This window comes from Microtus pennsylvanicus, chromosome 3 (genome assembly GCF_037038515.1).
Source record: "Microtus pennsylvanicus isolate mMicPen1 chromosome 3, mMicPen1.hap1, whole genome shotgun sequence".
Lineage (NCBI taxonomy): Eukaryota > Metazoa > Chordata > Mammalia > Rodentia > Cricetidae > Microtus > Microtus pennsylvanicus.
Genome location: NC_134581.1, coordinates 42761965 through 42783617, shown reverse-complemented (window position 1 = coordinate 42783617; position 21653 = coordinate 42761965). Strand labels below are relative to the sequence as shown.

Sequence of the window (21653 nt, the reverse complement as noted above, 5' to 3'; positions counted from 1 at the left end):
TTTGTTATATGTAATTTTGCTATGTTAAAGTTAAAGCCTTTTTTTTTTTTGTTTAAACCGAAAAAGGGGAAGTGATGGGGGAGTGTCATATCAATTTGTTGATTTCATTGGTTAAGCAATAAAAGAAGCTGCTAGGCCCATTTGATAGGCCCACCCTTAGGTGGGTGGAGGAAACAGAGCAGAACGCTGGGAGGAAGAGGAAGTGAGGTCAGACTCCACAGCTCCGCTCTCCGGAGCAGACGCAGGAGAGACGCCATGCTGCCTGCTCCAGGGAAGACGCACACCATGCCCCAGCTCCGACCCAGGATGGACTTAGGCTAGAATCTTCCCGGTAAGCGCACCTAGGGGCGCTACATAGATTATTAGAAATGGGCCAGAGCAGTGTTTAAAAGAATACAGTGTCCGTGTAATTATTTCGGGGCATAAGCTAGCCGGGCAGGGCAGACGGCTGGGGATTTGGGGACGCAACCCTGCCGCCGCCCTTATTACTACAATCTTTTTTTCAAACAGTTGTTTATGCCTCTGCCTCATTCTACAATATAGGGCAAAATGAAAGAGAAAAGCTCCTCCTTAAAGAGACAGGGAGGGAGGGGCAAATTCAAGCAGTCCTTAGGAATCCACTCCTAGGATGCAGGCCTGGCTTTGCCCCCTCCCTTTCTCCTTAAGGAGGACACACTGTTTTTCTTTCATTTTACCTTGTACTGTAGAATGAGGCAATAAGGTAGCCTTCCTTTCTGGGTGAAAGCCCCTCATTTTCAGATTGCCCAACCTGCTGAACTGTCGGTAAACTTTTCGTTTGTTTTCAAAAATAAACTCTTGAGTCTCAAGGCTTCTGTTTTTTAGCAGCACAAAAATGGACCATAACATAACGTTCCCGTTCTCCTGTTCTTCTCTACTGTTCTTCATGATTCTGTTGACATACAATTAATCCACGGATCTACAAGCTATAACCATTCAACACATTGCTGCTACGGTTATTTGGAATACGGTGCATTTATCTATATGTTTATATTACCTAGCTTCCCCCCAAATAGAATATAAACACTGCCAGCACAAGAAGTGGAATCGCCACACCCCCTCTGTAGTGCCAACACCCCCAAAAGAGTGTACTCAGAAATGTCTGTTCAATGAGCCAGGGAAAGTTTCTCCAGCACACCAGCTCACCCTGGGGAACAAAGAGTTAACTGAGCTGAGAGTGCAAACTGAAGCCTTGGAGGCTTGCGCACTTCCTAAAAGCTCACTGGCTGGTGGGCGGAAGATTGCTATCAAATCTGAAGGGCTCTGAAGGAACTTTCATTTAACAGATTTAGCAGCTTCCTTCTTCAGTGCCTGGAGACCAGTTCTAGAAGAATAAGGTTAGTGTGTGTGTGTGTGTGTGTGTGTGTGTGTGTGTGTGTGTGTGTGTGTGTGTGTACTCCTCTTGAGCTGAATAGTTGCACTAAATCTACAGCTTATAATCGGCAATCGTTTTAATTTGTGATTTATTTGATGGCCATTATTTCAAAGCTTGCGTAGGCCAGATAAAAGGCACAAATTTTTCTGCATAGAAGATAAGTGAGTGATACGATCCAGGGGTCTTGGTAGGGTTCGCTTTCTCTGCCAATTAAATTATTAAAAGGCAGGAAAAACCTCGCGCTCAAGAGGTAGCAGTGACGAGATCTCAAACACCACAGGCAGGAGCGGACAGAATCAGCAGTCGAGAGGTATTTACTGGGGATGAGACGCCACACACACACACACACAGAGTGAAAGACCCTCCGCAGGGCTGGGGTCTTAAGTCTCTAAAGAGTTGTTTTTCCTCCCCTAACTTAGGGTTGGTCAGTTGGAAGGAAAGGTGTTTTGCAGGCCTGCGACCATTGGGTAAACACGTGCTGATCCCGCTTGGAATTTGCTGAGCTAGTTTTTCTTCAGTGGGCCGCCTAGTAGGAGAAGAAAGCCTCCAAGGCCTTGTTTGAAGGGGCCTGGCCTTTGTCTCCAGCCAGGAGGGCAGAGAAGAAGCCAGCCATCTTGAAAGGTCATCTTTATTACTCGTCCTAACTTCTCTCCCTGCTTAGCAGGGAGTGTGTGTAACTGAAGAAACTAGCAGATGGACATCCATTCGTGGCCTTACAGGCTTGCATTGTCTGTGCACAGCTTTTATATGACTGGGCATGCTAAAACACCCTCGTTCATTATACATTAACTCTAGCTTCAAAAGTAAGTACGTAAGATTTAAGTGGGGTTTTAACTGACTGATTGACATAAGATATAAAGCTGAAAATTTAAAAATATTTATTAGTATTTGAGCAACTATATATTTGTTCCTCCCTAGAAAAATTTTAAATATTTTGTTTTCCTACTTAAAAAGGAGATAGGTGGCAGCCATAGCATGCCATAGCGCTTCAATAGTAAACAAAATCTTTCTGCAGCCATCATTCAGTAATGTGATTTTTAATCTCTATGAGTTTGTATAAACTACTACTAATTCATTGATTGTAGGCTTTATTACATTGTGGTCCGTTTGATTTATGACGTCATTTAATTCAGATGTTTCTCTGTTTAATTTTTGTTCAGATGACCTGTCTATTGGAGAAAGTGGGTAATGAAGTTAGCTAGCTTTTAACTTGGCATTGTCTTTCTTTTTCTTAAACCTAATTTATTTAATTTTATTCTATGTGCATCGGTATGAGGGTGTCAGATCCCCCGGAACTGGAGTTATAGACAGTTGTGAGTTGCCATCTGGGTGCTGGGAATTGAACCCAGGTCCTCTAGAAGAGTAGTCTGCGCTGCTAACTACGGAGCCATCTCTCCAGCCCCAACTTGATATTCTCTAACTTGTCATTATGATTAACATATTTTTTGCTATTTTGTTGACATGTTATTACCTGGAAAAATAAAGTCTTTGGCACCAATTAAAGGCTCCAAGTTCCCACTGGACGTTCCAGTTCAGATGTTAGAAAAGATATTTTTTTAGAGATATTCAGGAAACCATTATATCAATTCCTGGTTCCTTTCTCCAAATATCAGAGGTGATCTCAAATAATATACCCTTGTTGAGTATAGTTTGTTCTTGTCTCTCAGTTGTGAGCGACAACATTTACAAAGCATAAGGCAAACAATTTTCACACATTTAAGTGGCTAATTTTAAAGACTGCTATTTCTGTTCAAGAAGCGGGACTTTGTTGACAGCCCAGAAGCCTCAAATGCCCCTCCCCAGTCCTAGTCAGATATTCATAGAGCCATCCTTGGTCCTGCTTTTGTGCTTTTTCTCTATAGCTTTACCTCGTGTGCGTGCGTGCATGCGTGTGTGTGTGTGTGTGTGTGTGTGTGTGTGCGCGTGCGTGTGTGCATGCCTGCACAAGAACTTTGCTTACCCTGTTTCATCCTGGCTATCAACGGTGACAAAGCATACACTGTATACTAGTTTGTTGTTCAAGTGCACTTTTTACTGCTTCCCCCTAGGAAACTGAACCAGGAGTCATGGAAACCAAGCCCAAGCTCTACTACTTTCAGGGCAGAGGCAGGATGGAGTCCATCCGCTGGCTGTTGGCTGCGGCGGGAGTGGAGGTTGGTTTCTGGTTGGGGATGGAACTTAAGGCTCAGCTCTTTCTTCTCTTTCTTTCCAGCTGTTTTCTTAGATGAGAGAAAAGTGGGGAGATTAGTGTCATGCATGCGGTGCAGGGGTGGAGGGAAGATGAAGGCCTGGGATCGTCTGAAGCTCCTAGAGATGAAAAGATCTTAGAGGAAGAACTGTACATCTAGCTCATTCTCTCTACTGGACTGGTTGGTTTTTCTGAGGCCATTTAACTCCTACCTGAGCACCTCATGATGGAATGTTCATGGCTGCCCGCTGGAGCCCCAGCCCAGATGTGCAATCTGATAACTGGCTCTTCCCTTATCTCTAACTCCTGCCCCTGACTTTATAGAATCGGCCTAGAATGGTCCCTCTGGAGTAAGGGCTCACTGCTGGCTTTGTTTTCCACTTTCCCCTATAAGGACTCTTCCTTAGCTTGCTCATCTGTCCCATACCATCTCAAGTTGTGAAGGACAAAACCACCATCGCAAAGCTTTAGAAAACCCATCAGGAAATGACCACAGACTCACTTGAGTAGGATCTTTGGATCTCTTTCTTTGACTATATCAGTCCCAAAGATAAACTGAAAGTGATCTGGTAGGAAGGAAAAATTATAAAAACCAAATAGGAAAAAGGGAGGGGGGGAGGGAAAATTGGGCTGCAGAGATGGCTCAGTGGTTAAGAGCACTGGCTGCTCTTCCAGGGTCCTGAGTTCAATTCCCAGCAACCACATGGTGGCTCACAACCATCTATAATGAGATCTGCCACCCTCCTCTGGCGTGTGGGCATACACAGGATAGCTATGAATGCAGCCAATATATTAGTAGACGACAACATCATGTCACAGTGTCAAAAGGCTGGACACCCCTGACAGTTAATCTCTAAATACACGCCCCATCTTACTTTTAGGTGGGAGTCGACAGCTTTGCGGTTCCCTTTTAGATTTCATTCTGAAAGCTCTAAGGCATTTCCAAAAGGTGTCGGAATCTCTGTCTCCCCGCTTCCCATCTTAAGTTATAACCATGTCTCTCTCTCCTTACTCTAGTTTGAAGAAGAGTTTCTGGAGACAAGAGAACAATATGAGAAGTTGAAAAAGGGTGAGCTGTCTTATAGGGAAAAAATAAAAACTTGTTTCTGGATATATAGTCATCATATAAAACACAGGTCTCAGGAGTGGCTGCTACTGGAAGGAACTGGCACCAACATTCCTATAAACGCTGCCTGATTAACCCCTGTTTTCCTGATGCAAAGCTAATACTATCGGATCTCTGTAGCCGTCATACGTACCAAGTATCTGACAGCACCGGCCTCAATTAATTAATAGTATAAGTTCCTTAGTGGCTCAGCACCTGACTCCCTTTAGTGAGGCTTAACCTTGTCCTTGGCTGGCGGCAGGGTAAGGAGGCTAGCCCCTACGTTTTGTGGTTCACACCTATTTTTTCTTTGTGTTTTTAATAGATTTATCGAATTATGACACACAGGATGTACTTGAGACTGAACCATGCCCATTCATTTTTTACTTTTAAATTTTATTCTCTGACAATTCCATTCATGTATGTGATTTTGATAACACCCCATTGCCCTCTCCTATCCCTCCCATCCCCCCACTGAATGCTTGAATGCTTTCTTCTTTCTGCCAGTCCCCTTCCTTTTTTTTTTTTTTTTTTTGGACTCACTGAATTTAATTAGAATTGTTTGCATGAGCATGGTTCAGAGGTTGTTTAATGGAGCATGGGCGTTTTACAAGTGGCCACACCACTAAAGACAATGACTCCCCCTCCTCCAGGATCCATTAACTATCAATGGCCCCTCAGGGAAGAATGGAGCCCTAACGCCCCTCCTCTATCCATGATGGAATGTTGATGGGCCCAGTCTTAGTCTCAGTAACCCTAGCTGCTGTGATTCCTAGGATGCAATTGACCCAGAGGCACCACCTCACAGCATCCCTCCCCATCCTCTCATTCTTGCTTCCATTCTGGCCCCTCCTTCATGATGCTGCCTAAGACTTGAAGAGGTTATTTTGCTTAGGTACTCTGTAGGCATCTTAGTCTGTGTGTGTACACACTACAGTATCCACACAAGGACAAAATTACCTAACACACAAGTCTCAAAAGGTTTTCCTGCTGGTGAGCAATAATAAACTACAGTGATGTAAGCAGTCGCCAATGAAAACTTGGTTTTGATTTAATTGGATTCCTGGCATTGTTTTCTAGTTATTATCCCTTTTCAAAGTCCTGCTAAATAGATATTATTGTTAGAGACAGGATGCCGACGCTCAGGTAAGTAGCTCGTTCTAGCGTGCATGGCTAGAATGCATGACTGCCTGTGATGTGCTCTTGTGGCTGTGTCCTTCCGGCTGTTATGCCCTACAGAAGCAAGCGATGTGCTTTGCTCATATTCTCAGACCTCCGTCCCAGCTCAGAATATCTGAGGATGAGGCATTCTTGGCCACCTTCATGCCCAAACACTGTTACACAGCTTAAGGTTTGAGATCTTTTTATATATACGTAAAATTGACTCTGTATTTGTATATGTATTTGTATAAACATATGTACAAATATATTGTATAAAATATATTATTTGTATAAAACAGTTTATAAATATGTATATATTAGAATCAATACAGAAAAAATCTTTAAAAAAAAATTTTTTTTATTTAACTTTATTTTATGTGCATTGGTGTGAAGGTGTCAGATCCCCTGGAACTGGATTTTCAGACAGTTGTGAGCTGCCATGTGGGTACTGGGAATTGAACCGGGGTCTTCAGGAAGAGCAGTCATTGCTCTTAACTGCTGAGCCATCTCTCCAGCCCCAGAAAAATCTTTTTTAAATTGCTATTGTTCAATACACACAAAAAGAGCATGAATTAATCAAACAAAGCTTGAATTTTTTTAAAATATTTATTTATTTATTTATTATGTATACAATATTCTGTCTGTATGCCTGAAAGCCAGAAGAGGGTGCCAGACCTCTTTACAGATGGTTGTGAGCCACCATGTGGTTGCTGGGAATTGAACTCAGGACCTTTGGAAGAGCAGGCAATGCTCTTAACCACTGAGCCATCTCTCCAGCCCACAAAGCTCGAATTTGACACGAAATAAATGATTGTCGTTTCTTACCTACTGGGACCTGTCATGCATCATTTTAAGCAGAAACCATTCTGGGGAGTCAGTTGGGCCATCCTGCAGATGAACTGTAACCGTTGAAATCATTGAAGATGAATAGCTTATCCTCTCTTCCACGTCGCAGACGGCCGCCTGCTTTTTGATCAAGTCCCTTTGGTTGAAATTGATGGAATGCCGCTGACACAGTCTAGAGCCATCCTCAGCTACCTCGCTGCCAAGTACAACTTGTACGGGAAGGACCTGAAGGAGAGACTCAGGTACCTCAACGCTCATCCCTCTACTAGATTTTTAAACCAAGCATCTGTGGTTTTATACCAACGGAAACCTGATCTGATTGCATCTTTCAACCGGAACTGAAGGGGGAAAGTAAGGGAACAAAGGGGAGGTGCTGTTGCTAGAGGAGGCAGGACTTGTGCAGAATTCTGAGCACATATCTACCCTCTCTTTGGATATAACCCATACTAGTCAGCTTATAGTATTCTCATATTCATGCCTAGAAAACTATGATCTCAGAAAATTGCCCTAGTGAAGTATTTTACATGAAGGTGAGAATGACTGATTCAGCAAACAAACCCTGAACATAGTATCAATGATCTATTTTGCAATCTGTTGTCCATTACAATAAAATAGTCCCACATAAGCTCAGAATGGAGTGTAATAAAGGTCTCACAGATCAGCAGTTCTCTGCGTTTGTGGGGAACGGGAACCAAATCCGGCAGTCAAGGAGCCCGCACACATTTTTACATCTGTATATGTAGTACATTTGACCATGCCTAAAATGGGCCAGTATCTTAAAGGTTATTGCATGAGGGAATTCCCACAGCACCTCCCTCTTTTATCTAAAATAAAAGAGTTCTAAGCCTAATGCAAAACTGTACACAATAAAAACAAATGTCAAATATAAAAATTAGAATTACAACCAGCATAAACAATATCAAGCAAGAAACATATGCTAAATGTTTCAATACTTATCCTATCCTAAGGAGTCTAAGTCTTGTCTTAGAAATAGCTTGGCTAAGTCATGAGAGGAAAGTAACTATGACTATCTAGTCTTCAACCCCATCAAAGACCTGAGAAGGGAAATAATATTACTTGAGTAAACAAGAAGTGCAATCAAGCACCTTCCAAAAGGTGCAATAAACGACAGAGACAACTGGCTACCTGGGCAATTACCCAAAGTCTCATTTGCAATGTTGGAGCTACCAACTTTGGCTAAGGCCTAGAGTAACTGACAGACTATTTTCAGAGGCAGGAACATTCAAAACCATCTTACTCTGTCTTGGCAATGTTTGGCAGTCTTTTGTCATGTATCTTGCTTGTCCAGTCTGGACACCGTGCATTTTGTCAGTGGTCATGGCATCAGCAGTTCGTTGCCCAACAGCTGGTTTTGCCAAGAAGAAAACAAGCTCCAAGTGGAGTATCTTCGGTGCCCATCATTCTCTTGGGAATACATCGGATCTGCCAGGAGCAATGGTGTCTCGCTTAACAGAACCCTAAGTTATTTAAATGCCATATTCTATAGTTCTTTGAAGTGGTTGAAAATTACCTATCTATGCAGAATAGATTCTCTATGTATCTAAAGAATCCGATTAGTCTAACTATAAGTATATAACAAACATGGATGACTATTGACCTATAATCTTAATACCTATATAGCTTAAAGACTAAGGCTTTATACTAGAATATTAGATAATCTTTAAACAACTGTGCAGCAAATAAAGACAAGGACCTCAAAATATAAATAGTGTCTAACTATCTTGATCAGAGGTAGAAATGTCTAGTACAATATGATATATGTATATCCTAAAATGGTATCAATATGCAAAATATCTTAAGCCAAGGTAGAAACATGCATGCATACAATATGACAAAATAACTTTGCATAGGTTCACAGATATTATAAACAAAATAGAAGCATATTCAATATAGCATATAATTTGAATTTGTAGCAATACATAAGAATTTATAGCAATGTAGATTGTCTATAAATAGTAGCTCACAAGTATTCACTTTTTATTATTATTATGAATAAGCTCACACTAATCTACCTATTATCCCATTCAATTCCTTTTTTTTTTAAAGAGACCCCTTACATAATTTCTACCTCAACCCCAACCCTATACTACTTGTAATTAACCCCTAATAGATGTACCTAACCCTGAGGACATACTTTGTTGGGAGAGGGATATCATTTTCTAGAATTACTTTCAGCTGTCATGAGGGTGAGGTTATTTCTATGGGATCCTGTAAAAACTAAAATGACGTTTAAGTTCTTTTTTTTTTTGAAATATTTATTTATTTATTATGTATACAATATTCTGTGTGTATGCCTGCTAGCTAGAAGAGGGCACCAGACCCCATTGCAGATGGTTGTGAGCCACCATGTGGTTGCTGGGAATTGAACTCAGGACCTTTGGTAAGAGCAGGCAATGCTCTTAACCTCTTAGCCATCTCTCCAGCCCCCGACGGTTAAGTTCTTATTTGAAGTTCTGGCCAGAATGTTGTAAGAAGGTGCACCATTTCAGCTAGCAAAGTTGGAATCATCTTGAGCAGCTGGTACCAAAACTGATCTTAAAGTACCACTATCAGCATCATGATGTCATATCAACCAGGTGGAATCATTGTTGTGGGGCCCCATCTTCTTCCTGGAAACTTCAAAGATTACTTCAGGTGAATTTATTGTTCATTGTGGAAAACTTAAACATTATTCATATAGACATTTATTTATTTATTTAAAGATTTTATTTGTTTATTATGTATACAGTGTTCTGTCTGTATGCTTGTTGGCCAGAAGAGGGCACCAGATCTCATTACAGATGGCTGTGAGCCACCATGTAGTTGCTGGGAATTGAACTCAGGACCCCTGAAAGAGCAGTCAGTGCTCTTAACCTCTGAGCCATCTCTCCAGCTCTAGACATATATTTAATGAAAAGTACAATAGAGACAAAATAGTATGGGGAGAAGTAAATTTTTTCCTAAATTCTTTTTTTTTCTGTCCCATACCAGATAGTTCTTTTTTTTTTATTTTTTATTTATTATGTATACAACATTCTGCCTCGATGTATGCCCGCACGCCAGAGCAGGGCGCTAGATCTCAGTACAGATGGTTGTGAGCCACCATGTGGTTGCTGGGAATTGAACTCAGGACCTCTGGAAGAGCAGCCAGTACTCTTAACCTTTGAGCCATCTCTCCAGCCCCCAGATAGTTCTTGATATGAGACAGAAACTCTGATTTTTTTAACAACATTCTTGAATTTAGAGAACAGACACTATCCAATTCCAAAGTCATCTTTGATTTTTAAGTGATTTATGTTTTTATTGTACTAAGAAATATATATATTTAATATATATTTATAATAAATAATATATATAATAAAATTTTATAATAAATAATATATATAATATGCTTTATATTATATTAAGCAAAAAACTGTTTCATTTCCTTAGAGACATATGCAGAACCATTATCTGTCTTTATTTGTGCAGGTATACCCATGATGGCCCTAACTTCTAATAAATGTGTGATTACTGAATCAGCCTTTTCTGAACTCAAGATAGCTGCCCATTGAAAACCTGAATAGGTGTCAATGGTGTGATGTACGTATTTTAATTTTCCAAATTTTGCAAAGTGAAACTGCGAGAGATTTCATTCCTTTGAGTACCCTTTGGGTTATTCCCTGCAGTTATCAGTATTTTGTTATAGAAAGAGCAAGTAGGACATTTTATTATAATCTTCTTAGTTTGTTGCCATGTAATAGACAACTCTTTCTTTAAACCTTTGCTATTGACATGATATTTTTTTATGAAATTCTGAGGTCTTCAGCTCAGTTTCAATCAATAATGAATCAATTTTTGCATTACCTTGAGCCAGAGGACCTGGCAGAGGTCCCGTATGGGATCAGATTTGTGTTATGTATATGGGACAAAGCTTATTCCTGATTATATCTTGAACCTGAATGAATAATGAAGTCAATTCTGTATCATTTGATATAAATTAAGTGGTTTTAATATGTAAAACAACTCTTTCTGTATATCGTGAATCAGGAACTATATTTAGTTTCTTTAAAATCCCTCAGTACCATGAGACTAACATAGAATTCTGACTTTTGGACAGAATTATAAGGGCTTTATTCTACCTTACTTAAATCTTTTGATTTGTAACCTGCCTTTCCTAATTTATTTGCATTAGTATAGAATGTATGGGCTATGGTTATTGGTGTGTCACATACAATGTGGGGAAGAATCCAAGTAGTTCTCTTTGTAAGGTTAAGTCTATCACTTTTGGGATAATTGCTATTAATCACTTCTAAAAAAATCAGCACAAGCTCTTTGCCAGGGTTTGTCATCTTCCCATAATTTTTTAATTTCATTAGTAAAAGGTACTATAATCTCTGCTGGATCTAGTCCAGCTAATTGATGAAGTCTCAATTTTCCTTTTATAATTAATTCAAAGACCTTTTCCACATAAATTTTTAAGTTTTTACTTGGTTTATGTGGTGAAAAGATCCATTATAAGATAATATTTTCCCTCTGCATTAAAATTTCTATAGGGTAAATTCTGGTGGGCTATATGACTAGAATGCAGTTAAGATTCAGATTGACCAAATCCACATGTGCCTTCTGTAACTTCTCTTCAATCAAAGTTAATTATTTCTCAGCTCCACCTGCTAATTCCCTGGGACTATTTAAGTCTTTCTCACCATCTAAGGTTTTGTTTAAATGAATTATTAGATTGGATGTTATCCCAACAGTGGGTCGTAGATTGGAAATGTCTCCTAGCAATCTTTGAAAGTCAGTAAGAGTCCACAATGGGTCTCTCCTAATTTGTGCTTTTTGTGTTCTAATTTTCTGTAAACCTATTTTATAACCTAGGTAATTGATAGAATCTCCCCTTTGTATTTTTTCAAGAGCAATTTGTAATCTCCATTTAAGCAATTCTTTCTTTACTTCTTCAGACATTCTTTCTAAAGTATCTACATTTGAATCAGATAGCAAAATGTCATCCATGTAATGATAAATTATAGATTTAGGCCATTGTTTATGTATTATTTCCAATGGCTGACTGGGTGGGGCTATTGAACATTCTACTGTATCACCTGGCTAGATTTGGTTCTGGAAATCATTCCTGAGAGTGGAAGATCTTTGGGAGAATCAAACACCACTTGCTAACACTATGTATCCTGTCCAGTGTTGCCCTGGGAAGCCTGCTCTTAAAGGCTCCTTTCCAATGGGAGTCTGTGGTGTTCTTTCAGGATTGACATGTATACTGATGGCACCCTGGATCTGATGATAATGATCGCCCAGGCTGCATTTAAACCCCCGAAGGAAAAAGAGGAGAGCCATGCTTTAATAGTGAAGAGAGCTAAAACCCGTTACTTCCCTGTCTTTGAAAAGGTAAGCTTATATTCTTCCTAATATGCAGAATATTTAAGAATGAGTGTTCAAAAAGGTAAGTGAAATATGGGTACCAGTGGGTAGAGGCACCTGCTGTCAGGACTAAAACCTTGAATTCAATCTTGGAAGCTCAGATGGTGGAAGGAGAGAACCAACTCCTGTAAATTGTCCTCTGGCCTCCTCATGCCATGGCAAACATATCCCCCCATATACAGTCACACAAAATAAAACACATATATTAAAGGACTGGCTGTGTGAGAGAGTTCCTGCTGTGGGGTCTCTGGTGGTTTGAATGAGGTAGCTTTCATAGGCTCGTATATTTTGAATACTTGGTCCCCTATTTATGGAACTGTCTGGGAAGAATTAGGCAGTGTGGTCTTATGGGGGGGAGGTATGTCACTGGGGGCAGGCTTTGAGGTTTCAAAGCCCACACCATTTCTAGTGAGTTCTCTCTGCCTCGTGCTTATGTCTCAAGATGTAAGGTGTCATCTACTGCTCTAGCACCATGCCAGCTTACCTGCTGCTATGTATGATCTCTGCCACGATTATCATAGATGCTAATCCTCTGAAACTGTAAGCCCCAAATAAACTCTTCCATCAGAGGCTGATTTAGTCATGGTGTCGTTTCATAGCAATAAAAAGACTAACTAAGACAGGGTCAAAACTTAAAAGAAAATATTTACTTTTTTATTTTATGTGAATGGGTGTTTTGCCTGCAAGTATGCCATGAACTTCATGAATGCCTGGTACATGTGAAGGCCAGAAGAGGGCATCTGATCCCCTGGAATTGATTACAGTTGGTTGTGGGTTTGGGCATTGAACCCAGGTCTTTGGAAGAGCAAACAATGTTCTTAACCACTGAGTCATCTTTCCAGTCCCTAGGGTCAAACTTTAATAATATGGGTTCCAAAATTATGGAACCTCTAATAAAACAATTTCTGTTCTGTTTTTAAAGAATCAATAAGCCACTAGCCCAAGGTATCAACCACCTTTAATTCACCTTGAATCCAGTACTGGAAGCTAACTGCCTGAATAAAGAAGACAAAAGCTTTTAAATTGGAAACTTTTGTGCAGCATTCAGTGGGAAATGCTAATGAAACTGTTTTCACAACACATCTTGAAAGATTGCAAGTCTCTAGGGCAGTGTGTGGAATGGTGTGGAAGACCTGTTAGGGCAGGGCCCACAACTAAAGGTTTTGTAGGGTATTGTGTAAACTGAGATGCAGAGTTCTGTTAGTCCTTCAGTGTTCTAGATGAGTTCCTTTGATCCGGGGACAAGGCCATGAAGCACTTTCATCTAAAATGTCACAGAGTTTAGTCTGTTTATGCTGTAGATTGTAAACCAGGGAGTCTACCCAATACTTCTCAAAACATTTAAAAATGACTCGTTTGTTCAAATCTGAATCAAGCTTAACTTTACAATCCTAATTAGAAGACTTAAGCTTCCTTTTTCTCTGTTAGCTACCCCTTTCTTGTCTCCCCTCCTTTTCTATTGCATTTTTATGTGATTTCATGATTTTTAGTCAACACAACCTATTCCTCTATTCCTAAATGTCCTGGAATCTGGAATTATTATCTTGATTGGACTCAGGTCTAATTATTTGGCCCCCAGCATACTTCATAGATGGCATTGTGTAAATCATCAAGGGGCACGAATTGTCTGATGGTTGTTCTTTGTACAATACACAATGCCAGCCCACGATGATTTATTAGTAGATGTGAAATATTGACCTCCTCTCTCTCTCTCTCTCTCTCTCTCTCTCAATCATCTATCTATCTATCTATCTATCTATCTATCTATCTATCTATCTATCTATCTGAGACAGGTTCCCTGCACACTAGCCTAGCCTCATATTTAACTATGTAGTCCAAGCTGGCTATGGCCTCAGTCCTCCTGTCTCCCCCTACGTATGTGACTGCAGGTGTGTTTTGCCATTCCCAGCTCTCTTCACTCATTAAATAGACTATTCTCTACACAAAGATACTCCCAAACCAAGTGCAATAGGGCACTCCTGTATTCTCAGAACTTTGGAGATCAGACAGAGGAGAATGTGGAGTTCAAGATCAGCCTGAGCTATATAGCTAGACAGAGACAGAGAGAACATGAATCTCTCTCCTACATGACATACTTAGTTACTCTGGAGTGTGGTTTCTATAAAAGATGAAGATGCATGCTTTCTTTTTATTTAATACTTAAAAATAATTACTTAGCATATTCAAATAGGAACAATTAGGGTGCTATTTGTATTATTATGGTTTTATCTTATAAGTAGCTTGATACTATTTTCTATCATAGATTTTAGCATGTTTGTCTCAGTCGCTGTTCCATTGCTGTGAAGAGACACCATGACCATGGCAACTCTTATATAAGAAAACATTTAACTGGGGCTATTTACAGTTTCAGAGGTTTAGTCCCCATCATGGTGGGGAACATAGTGGCATGCAAGCAGACGTGGTGCTGGAGAAATAGCTGAGAGTTCTACATCTGGATCCACAGGCAGTAGGAGGAGCTTGGAATGAGCTTTTGAGACATCAAAGCCCAAGCTCAGTGACATACTTCTTCCAACAAGGCTACTGCCCCTAATCCTTTCAAAGAGTGCTACTCCCTAGTGACCAAGTATTCAAATCTACAAATCTATGGGGGGGGGGAGTCATTCTCTTTCAAACCGCCACAATGTTTATTGTGCTCAATTTATTTGAAGATCTTAATCAGAAACATAGGCTATAAACAGAAACTATAACTATTCCCCATCATCACAAGAGAAGTGTAAGAATTGGTTTCATAGATTTCTGCCCAGTTTTTCAATATAAATAGATATTTATAATAAATAGATATTTTCAATTATAGATAATTGTGGTTTGTTGAAGTTTCTTACACCCCTGTTCTATCATTTAGATGATTTCCCGAAGCAGAATTTCTATGGAGCTATTACTTGGCATTTACAAATGTCAATCCTGTTACTTACTTGCTTAAGACCTTTTTCTTTTCATTAATTTTTTTTAGATCTAAATTTATTCTGCCTGCCTGCATGTCTGTGTATCATGCGTGTATCTGATGCCCATAGAGGCCAGAAGAGGGCGCCAGATGCCCTGGAACTGGAGATACAAAGGCGCATGTGCTGTTAATCACTTATCCAGACCCCTTCCCAAGTTCATATATATAGATATATCTACATCTATATATCTGTATCTATATATATCCCTCTTTGTGGAGTTAACCATAGTTTACCTATTTGCTACTCAAAGCTGACTCTGGTATCTCTTTATATCCGCTTTCCACTGGGTACTGAAAAATTAGCTTTTTTTTTTTCTGGTTTGGGTTTCTGATTCCGTTGGTGACTTATTTTGATTTGTGTCCCAACAGCTGGGTCCCCAATAATCCTAGCTCCCATGTGTCCCTGTACTGGTGGGTACAGTTTTTTTTTTTTCACTCCCTCCATGCTTTCCAGAAAGTGCCAGCCCTTCACCACATAGGCCTTGATAGTCACTGACTCATTCCCAAAAGATTCCATCACTTCACGGTACGTGCAAGAGAGCTGACTTCATCCGTTCTTGCTAGCTTTGGAGATCATCAAAGACTCTTCAGTGAACCTCAGAGTACAGCGTTCAGACGGGCAAATCATCATTGCTTCCATTAAAGTATGTCTTTCTTTTCTGTAGATTTTGAAAGACCACGGGGAGGATTTTCTTGTTGGCAACCGGTTCAGTTGGGCAGACATACAGCTGTTAGAAGCCATTTTGATGGTGGAGGAACTCAGTGCTTCCATTCTGTCCGACTTCCCTCTGCTGCAGGTAGGATGCGTGTCGGTACAGATATGCCTTCAAGCCAGACTTAACACTTGAAGAGAAACCATCTCAAAGGCATCGTTTTATTCACTCCGGTTATTCTGTCGCACTTACACTGTAGGATCTGTTAGGGAACGGCACTTTATATGGTGGGAAAATGGGTGTTTGAGGTTCTGATATGAAGGTTTAAACTACTGGGGCACACAGCTCAGAGGCAGAGCACATTATACACATGTTTGTTTTTTTTTTAAAAAAACTTATTTATTTATTTATTTATTATGTATACAACATTCTGCCTCCAAGTATGCCCGCATGCCAGAAGAGGGCACCAGACCTCATTACAGATGGTTGTGAGCCACCATGTGGTTGCTGGGAATTGAACTCAGAACCTTTGGAAGAGCAGGCAATGCTCTTAACCGCTGAGCCATCTCTCCAGCCCACATTATACACATGTATGAGGTCCTCAATTCAGTCCCTGGTAGTTGCAAAACAAATAATGAACATTCAGGACTGTCTTTTCCTCTTCCTTTTCAGCACTCTTACTCGCGACGAGAGTCTTTGTCCTTTCAGCCTAGCTCCTATCAGATGATGGTGTCCACTTTTAGTGGTCCTGATGCTGGGTTATCTCTCGGTCAACATTGCCTCAGTTTCCACAAAGAATCCCACTGTTGCCACACTTACTTGGCCCCTGCTCTAGCTTCTCACATTTTTCTCAGCGAGAACCATTAGGTTGTGTCTATTAAGAACAATGTTTTTAATTAGTTTCTCTAAGGGTGTCTTACCGGGTATACAGACCACATTTAAGGGCGGACTCCATGCCCAGCAGTAGACGGCCAACACCAAATGAACTCAATGGCATTTTTGGAGGTTTTTCTTTTTAACCTTACTAGTCTTTTGCTTGTATATTATGGTTTCTGATTTTGAGATTTTTTTTTTATGGGTTTTGTATGTGTGTATGTGTGATGCATTTCTCCTGCTCTTTCTTATTTTTTTTCCTTTTTATTGCTGTTTATTTGTCTTTTATTTGCCTTTCATTTTCTTGGAGTGGGGGAGGCTGGAGAAATAGCTCAGAGGTCCAGAGGTCTTGATTCAATTTCCATTTTTTTTTTTTTTAACTCATGGTGGCTCACAACCATCTGTAATTAGATCTGGTGCCCTCTTCTGGCATGTAGGCATACATGCAGGCAGAAAACTATATACATAATAAATAAATCTAAAAAAAAGAGAGAGAAGGCTTGGAGTAGGATGGGTAAGGAGAATCTGGGAGGAAGGAGGTAGGAAGGGAAAACCATAATCTGAATATATTGTATGAAAATAACTATTTTCAATAAAATATTTAAAAATGAATTAGTTGTCATTTTAATGTAAAGAATTTTAGGTACTGTAATTATAAATAAAAATGTGTATTTAAAAAAAGAACAGCACTGGGCAGTGGTGGTGCACTGGAAGGCAGAGGCAGGTGGATCTCTGTGAGTTTGAGACCAGCCTGGTCTACAAGAGCTAGTTCCAAGACAGGCTCCAAAACTATAGAGAAACCCTGTCTTGAAAAACCAAATATAAAAACAAACAAACAAAACCCCAGCATTTCTTCCTTCTTATTACAAAAGAAAAGGTGTGTTTATGCTCCTACAGTATCTAAACCAAAAGATAAACAGGAAAAAAAAATAATTCTGCAGGCAGGAAACTTCTTTACCTATCACTTTGTATTTTCCCTAAAATAGGATTATAGTAAACATTGGATTTGTGGTCTGTTTTTAATGTTCTTTTCAATAATCATGAATATATCTATATGTCAACAAATGTTCTTCTGTGGCATAATGTTTATTTTCATTGAGCAATAGAACAATATAAAAAAGACCCAGCAAAGGCATATAAGAAAGGTACAGGTTGAGAAATTCACATCTCTGTAATGACCCCATCTTCCTGTCCCCTTTGTCCTTTTACTCTTTCTTGTGTGTTCTCTCAGTGTTCCTGTGTATAAGACATAAGCAAATATACAAAAGTATTCTTGTCCTAGCTATAATTTTCTTACACAAAACTCTTGCTTCATTTTAAATTTAATTTCATATGCATGTATGTCTGTGTACTCATGTGTGCAGATGTCCTCAGAGGCCAGAAGAAGGTGGTAGGTCACCAACAACTGGAATTACAGATGGCTGTGAGCTCCCACACGGGTGCTGAAAATCAAACCCAGGTCCTGTGGAAGAGCAATCAGTCAACTCTCCACTCCCTTTGTTTTTACCAAAAAAAAAAAAAAAGATATTTTCCTCCATCGACCAATATAGAGAACTCTTTTTTCCTTTCTTATGTTATGTTTAGAGTTCCTGGCTTAAATTTCCTTTAAGAATTGTATGCACACATGCATGCACTCACATGCAGACACATGAATCCCCCTGCACACACGCTACTGGCACGAAATGTATCATTTTATATGTTCCAAAACATAGGATTACACTAAATACTCTTCTGTGGCCTGTTTATATAGCTTCACAGTGATCATGAAATGTTTTCATGTATGCGTTTTTATATGTGTAGCCATTTTCCTTTCTCGTGTATTTTGTTGCTTTAAAGGCTCTTTTATGAAATTTATTTTTGATAATTCCTTTCACGTGTATACTACTTTCTGACTACTCTCATCCCTCCTCTGCCCTCATCAACCTTCCCCACAAATCCCTTTGTTTTGCTTTGTGACCACTGAGTTTAACTGGGTCATTCCATGAATATGGATGTGGAACAGTCCGTATGGGCATGGTGAGCTCAGCAGTGACTACGTAGCTGAAGACAATGGGGTCCCCTCCCCAAGTATCTCTAAGTCCTCCACCATTCAGGACTGACTGTTGACAGGGACAATCTCCCACCCCTTTATTAATTAATTAATTAATTAATATACTTATTTATGATAGGTTCTCACTGTATAGCCCTGGTTGGCCTGGAGCTCATTATAAAGGCCAGGCTGGCCTTAAACTCACAGACTTCCTGAGTGCTTGGATTAAGGGCATGTGCTATCACACCTGGATCACCTGCCTTTTCATTTTTAAAAATACCTTGTTTTTTTTTTTCCCCTCTGCCTCCATTTCCTCTCATTTGTATTCATTTCTATATCTCTGCCTGCCTAGGGCCCTCTTTTCTATACCTGCACACCTTTTCGGGGAGACCCTTCCAGGCAGAGCACGCTGGGATTAGCCTTTGCTCTTGCTCTGTGCAGGCTCCGCCCTGATCCTCCTTATGGAGCCTGTGGATGGAAAGCTGTTTCCTGGCATCTTTCACCAGGAATGAGAATTCTCATCCCTCCTCCATAGTCTGGGAACAAACAAACCCAATTCAACTCGCGGTCACCAGAGGGCGCAATGAGACCCAGGCAAGGTTTAAAGCCAGTTATGGAGCCCTCCAAAAACAAACAAACAAACAAAAAAAAAACCTAATTTCTGAAATGCCTTTTCTTCTTCTTTTTTCTGTCTGTGACCTCTTCATCACCTTTATTCCAAGTGCAGCAGAATTTTGTTTTGTTTTTGTTTTTTTTAATTTCTATAGTTTTTTTTTAAATTTATTTATTTATTAAGGATTTCTGCCTCCTCCCTGCCACCGCCTCCCATTTCCCTCCCCCTCCCCCTCCCCCGATCAAGTCCCTCTCCCTCATCAGCTCGAAGAGCAATCAGGGTTCCCTGACCTGTGGGAAGTCCAAGGACCGCCCACTTCCATCCAGGTTTAGTAAGGTGAGCATCCAAACTGCCTAGGCTCCCCCAAAGCCAGTACATGCAGTGCGATCAGGGAAATGCAAATCAAGACAACTTTAAGATACCATCTTACACCTGTCAGAATGGCTAAAATAAAAAACACCAATGATAGCCTTTGCTGGAGAGGTTGTGGAGAAAGGGGTACACTGATCCATTGCTGGTGGGAATGCAAACTTGTGCAACCATTCTGGAAAGCAGTGTGGCGGTTTCTCAGGAAATTCGGGATCAACCTACCCCTGGACCCAGCAATACCACTCTTGGGAATATACCCAAGAGAGGCCCTATCATACAACAAAAGTATATCCTCAACTATGTTCATAGCAGCATTGTTTGTCATAGCCAGAACCTGGAAACAACCTAGATGCCCTTCAATGGAAGAATGGATGAAGAAAGTATGGAATATATACATATTAGAATACCTTGTTTTTTTTTTTTAAAAAAAATGTGTGTGGGTGTTTATCTGTATGTAAATCTATGTGCCATGTGCACACAGTGCCCCAAAGAGACCAGAAGAATATACTGGATTCCATAGCCAGGCGGTGGTGGTGCATGCCTTTAATTCCAGCACTCAGGAAGCAGAGGCAGCCAGATCTCTGAGTTTGAGACCAGCCTGGTCTACAAGAGCTAGCTCCAGGACAGGCTCCAAAACTACAGAGAAACCCTGTCTCAAAAAACAAAAACAAAACAGCAACAAAAAAAGAGAGACTATATATATAAAGGCCCGAGCTCCTCTTTTATGGGAAAACTGATTTCTTAACGGTTGTGACAGCTATTGAGCTCCTGACTCCACTGCTTCCTGTTTTAGGCATTTAAGACACGAATCAGCAACATTCCTACAATTCAGAAGTTTCTGCAACCCGGGAGTCAGAGGAAGCCACCTCCAGATGGCCACTATGTTGAGGTGGTCAGGAACGTTCTGAAGTTCTAGTGGCAGCAGGCCTTAAGGTGGCCACAGCGAGTATCCAATTGCAGCGTCACCGTAGACCAGCTACAGAGCATTCTGAAGCAAGGTATAGATCCTAGGAGGCTTCGAGAAGGAAAACCCCTCTGTTATCAGCAACACATGTCAATTAAATATGGTGAAAAATTGTTCTGTTTGGTTTGGTGTTTGTTTTAAGCTTGTTGGTGTGGATGACAGTCTCTGAACGTCATGAAATCAGAGGTCCTTATGAAGAGGTGACCGGCAGACAGACATACTCAGGACACTGGAATACGTGGGGCATGATTGGTGTCTGTAAGAAAAGAAGAATGGTGACCGGGGAAGGGAGACTGCAGACGTGGGAGCAGAGGATCACTCAATACCTACACTGGTTTCTGGGAACTAGGGACTGGAAATAGGACAATCAATACTGGAATAGCAGTGCTGTCTAGTAAGCCCTGTGCATTAGTCGGAGCGAAAAGGATATCTGGGATAGTTTTGAAACCCTTTTAAGGAAAAGAACCTTGGACATCAGGCAGCCCTCAACCAGAGCCACTGAAACTCAGGTCTTGCTTTGTCGAAACAATTCCAGAGACCAGTGGGATCAACCCAAAGCCAATGCAATACTTTCTTATTCAAACTGAACAAAAGCTTCCTTGGTTTTGATGTACCTTCTTTAGCTATTGGGAACTATTCTGTTCCCAAGTCATACACTGAAGCTGGACCCCATGCAGGGCACATTGAATGGGACTAGAGGAGCTGGTGATATCCCCAAGAGCAGCTGTGACTTCTGGTGGGCTCTTTGGTCTGGAGAGATTTTCTGCCAGTGGTTTGGGGAAATGTGACTACCAACTCCAAACTTCTAAGATAGCCAGTCTATTCTTTAAAATTACATTTATATGTGTGTGTGTGTGTGTGTGTGTGAGTGTGTGTGTACATACATATGACACAGAGTACATGTGGAGGTCGAAGACAACCTTTGGGAGTCACCCTGAGGGATAGGGATTGAACTCTGGTGGTCAGGCTTGTCCAAGGACTTCCAGCTGCCGAGTGATCCTACTAAGCCCCTCTCCTGTCATTTTCTGATGCCTATCTGTCGATTGCCTTGGCGGGCTACTCAGTCTAGAGTTAGTAGCCCGCCT

General features: G+C 40.6%; 1 protein-coding gene across 3 annotated transcripts; it reads left to right on the top strand.

Moving 5' to 3' along the window:
* The first annotated feature begins 259 nt into the window (after positions 1-259).
* Positions 260-20681, top strand: LOC142845798 (glutathione S-transferase A4). Of its 3 annotated transcripts, none has more exons than XM_075965156.1 (7): positions 260-331; positions 3442-3546; positions 4599-4650; positions 6803-6935; positions 11931-12072; positions 15733-15864; positions 20398-20681. In XM_075965156.1, the coding sequence occupies exons 2-7, from the start codon at positions 3460-3462 to the stop codon at positions 20518-20520; spliced, it is 669 nt and encodes a 222-aa protein (XP_075821271.1). In that variant the 5' UTR covers positions 260-331; positions 3442-3459; the 3' UTR covers positions 20521-20681. The 3 variants fall into 3 exon arrangements, with proteins under 3 accessions (XP_075821271.1, XP_075821269.1, XP_075821270.1); XM_075965154.1 differs by lacking the exon at positions 260-331 and adding an exon at positions 1219-1355; XM_075965155.1 differs by lacking the exon at positions 260-331 and adding an exon at positions 2026-2196.
* The last annotated feature ends 972 nt before the right edge of the window (positions 20682-21653 follow it).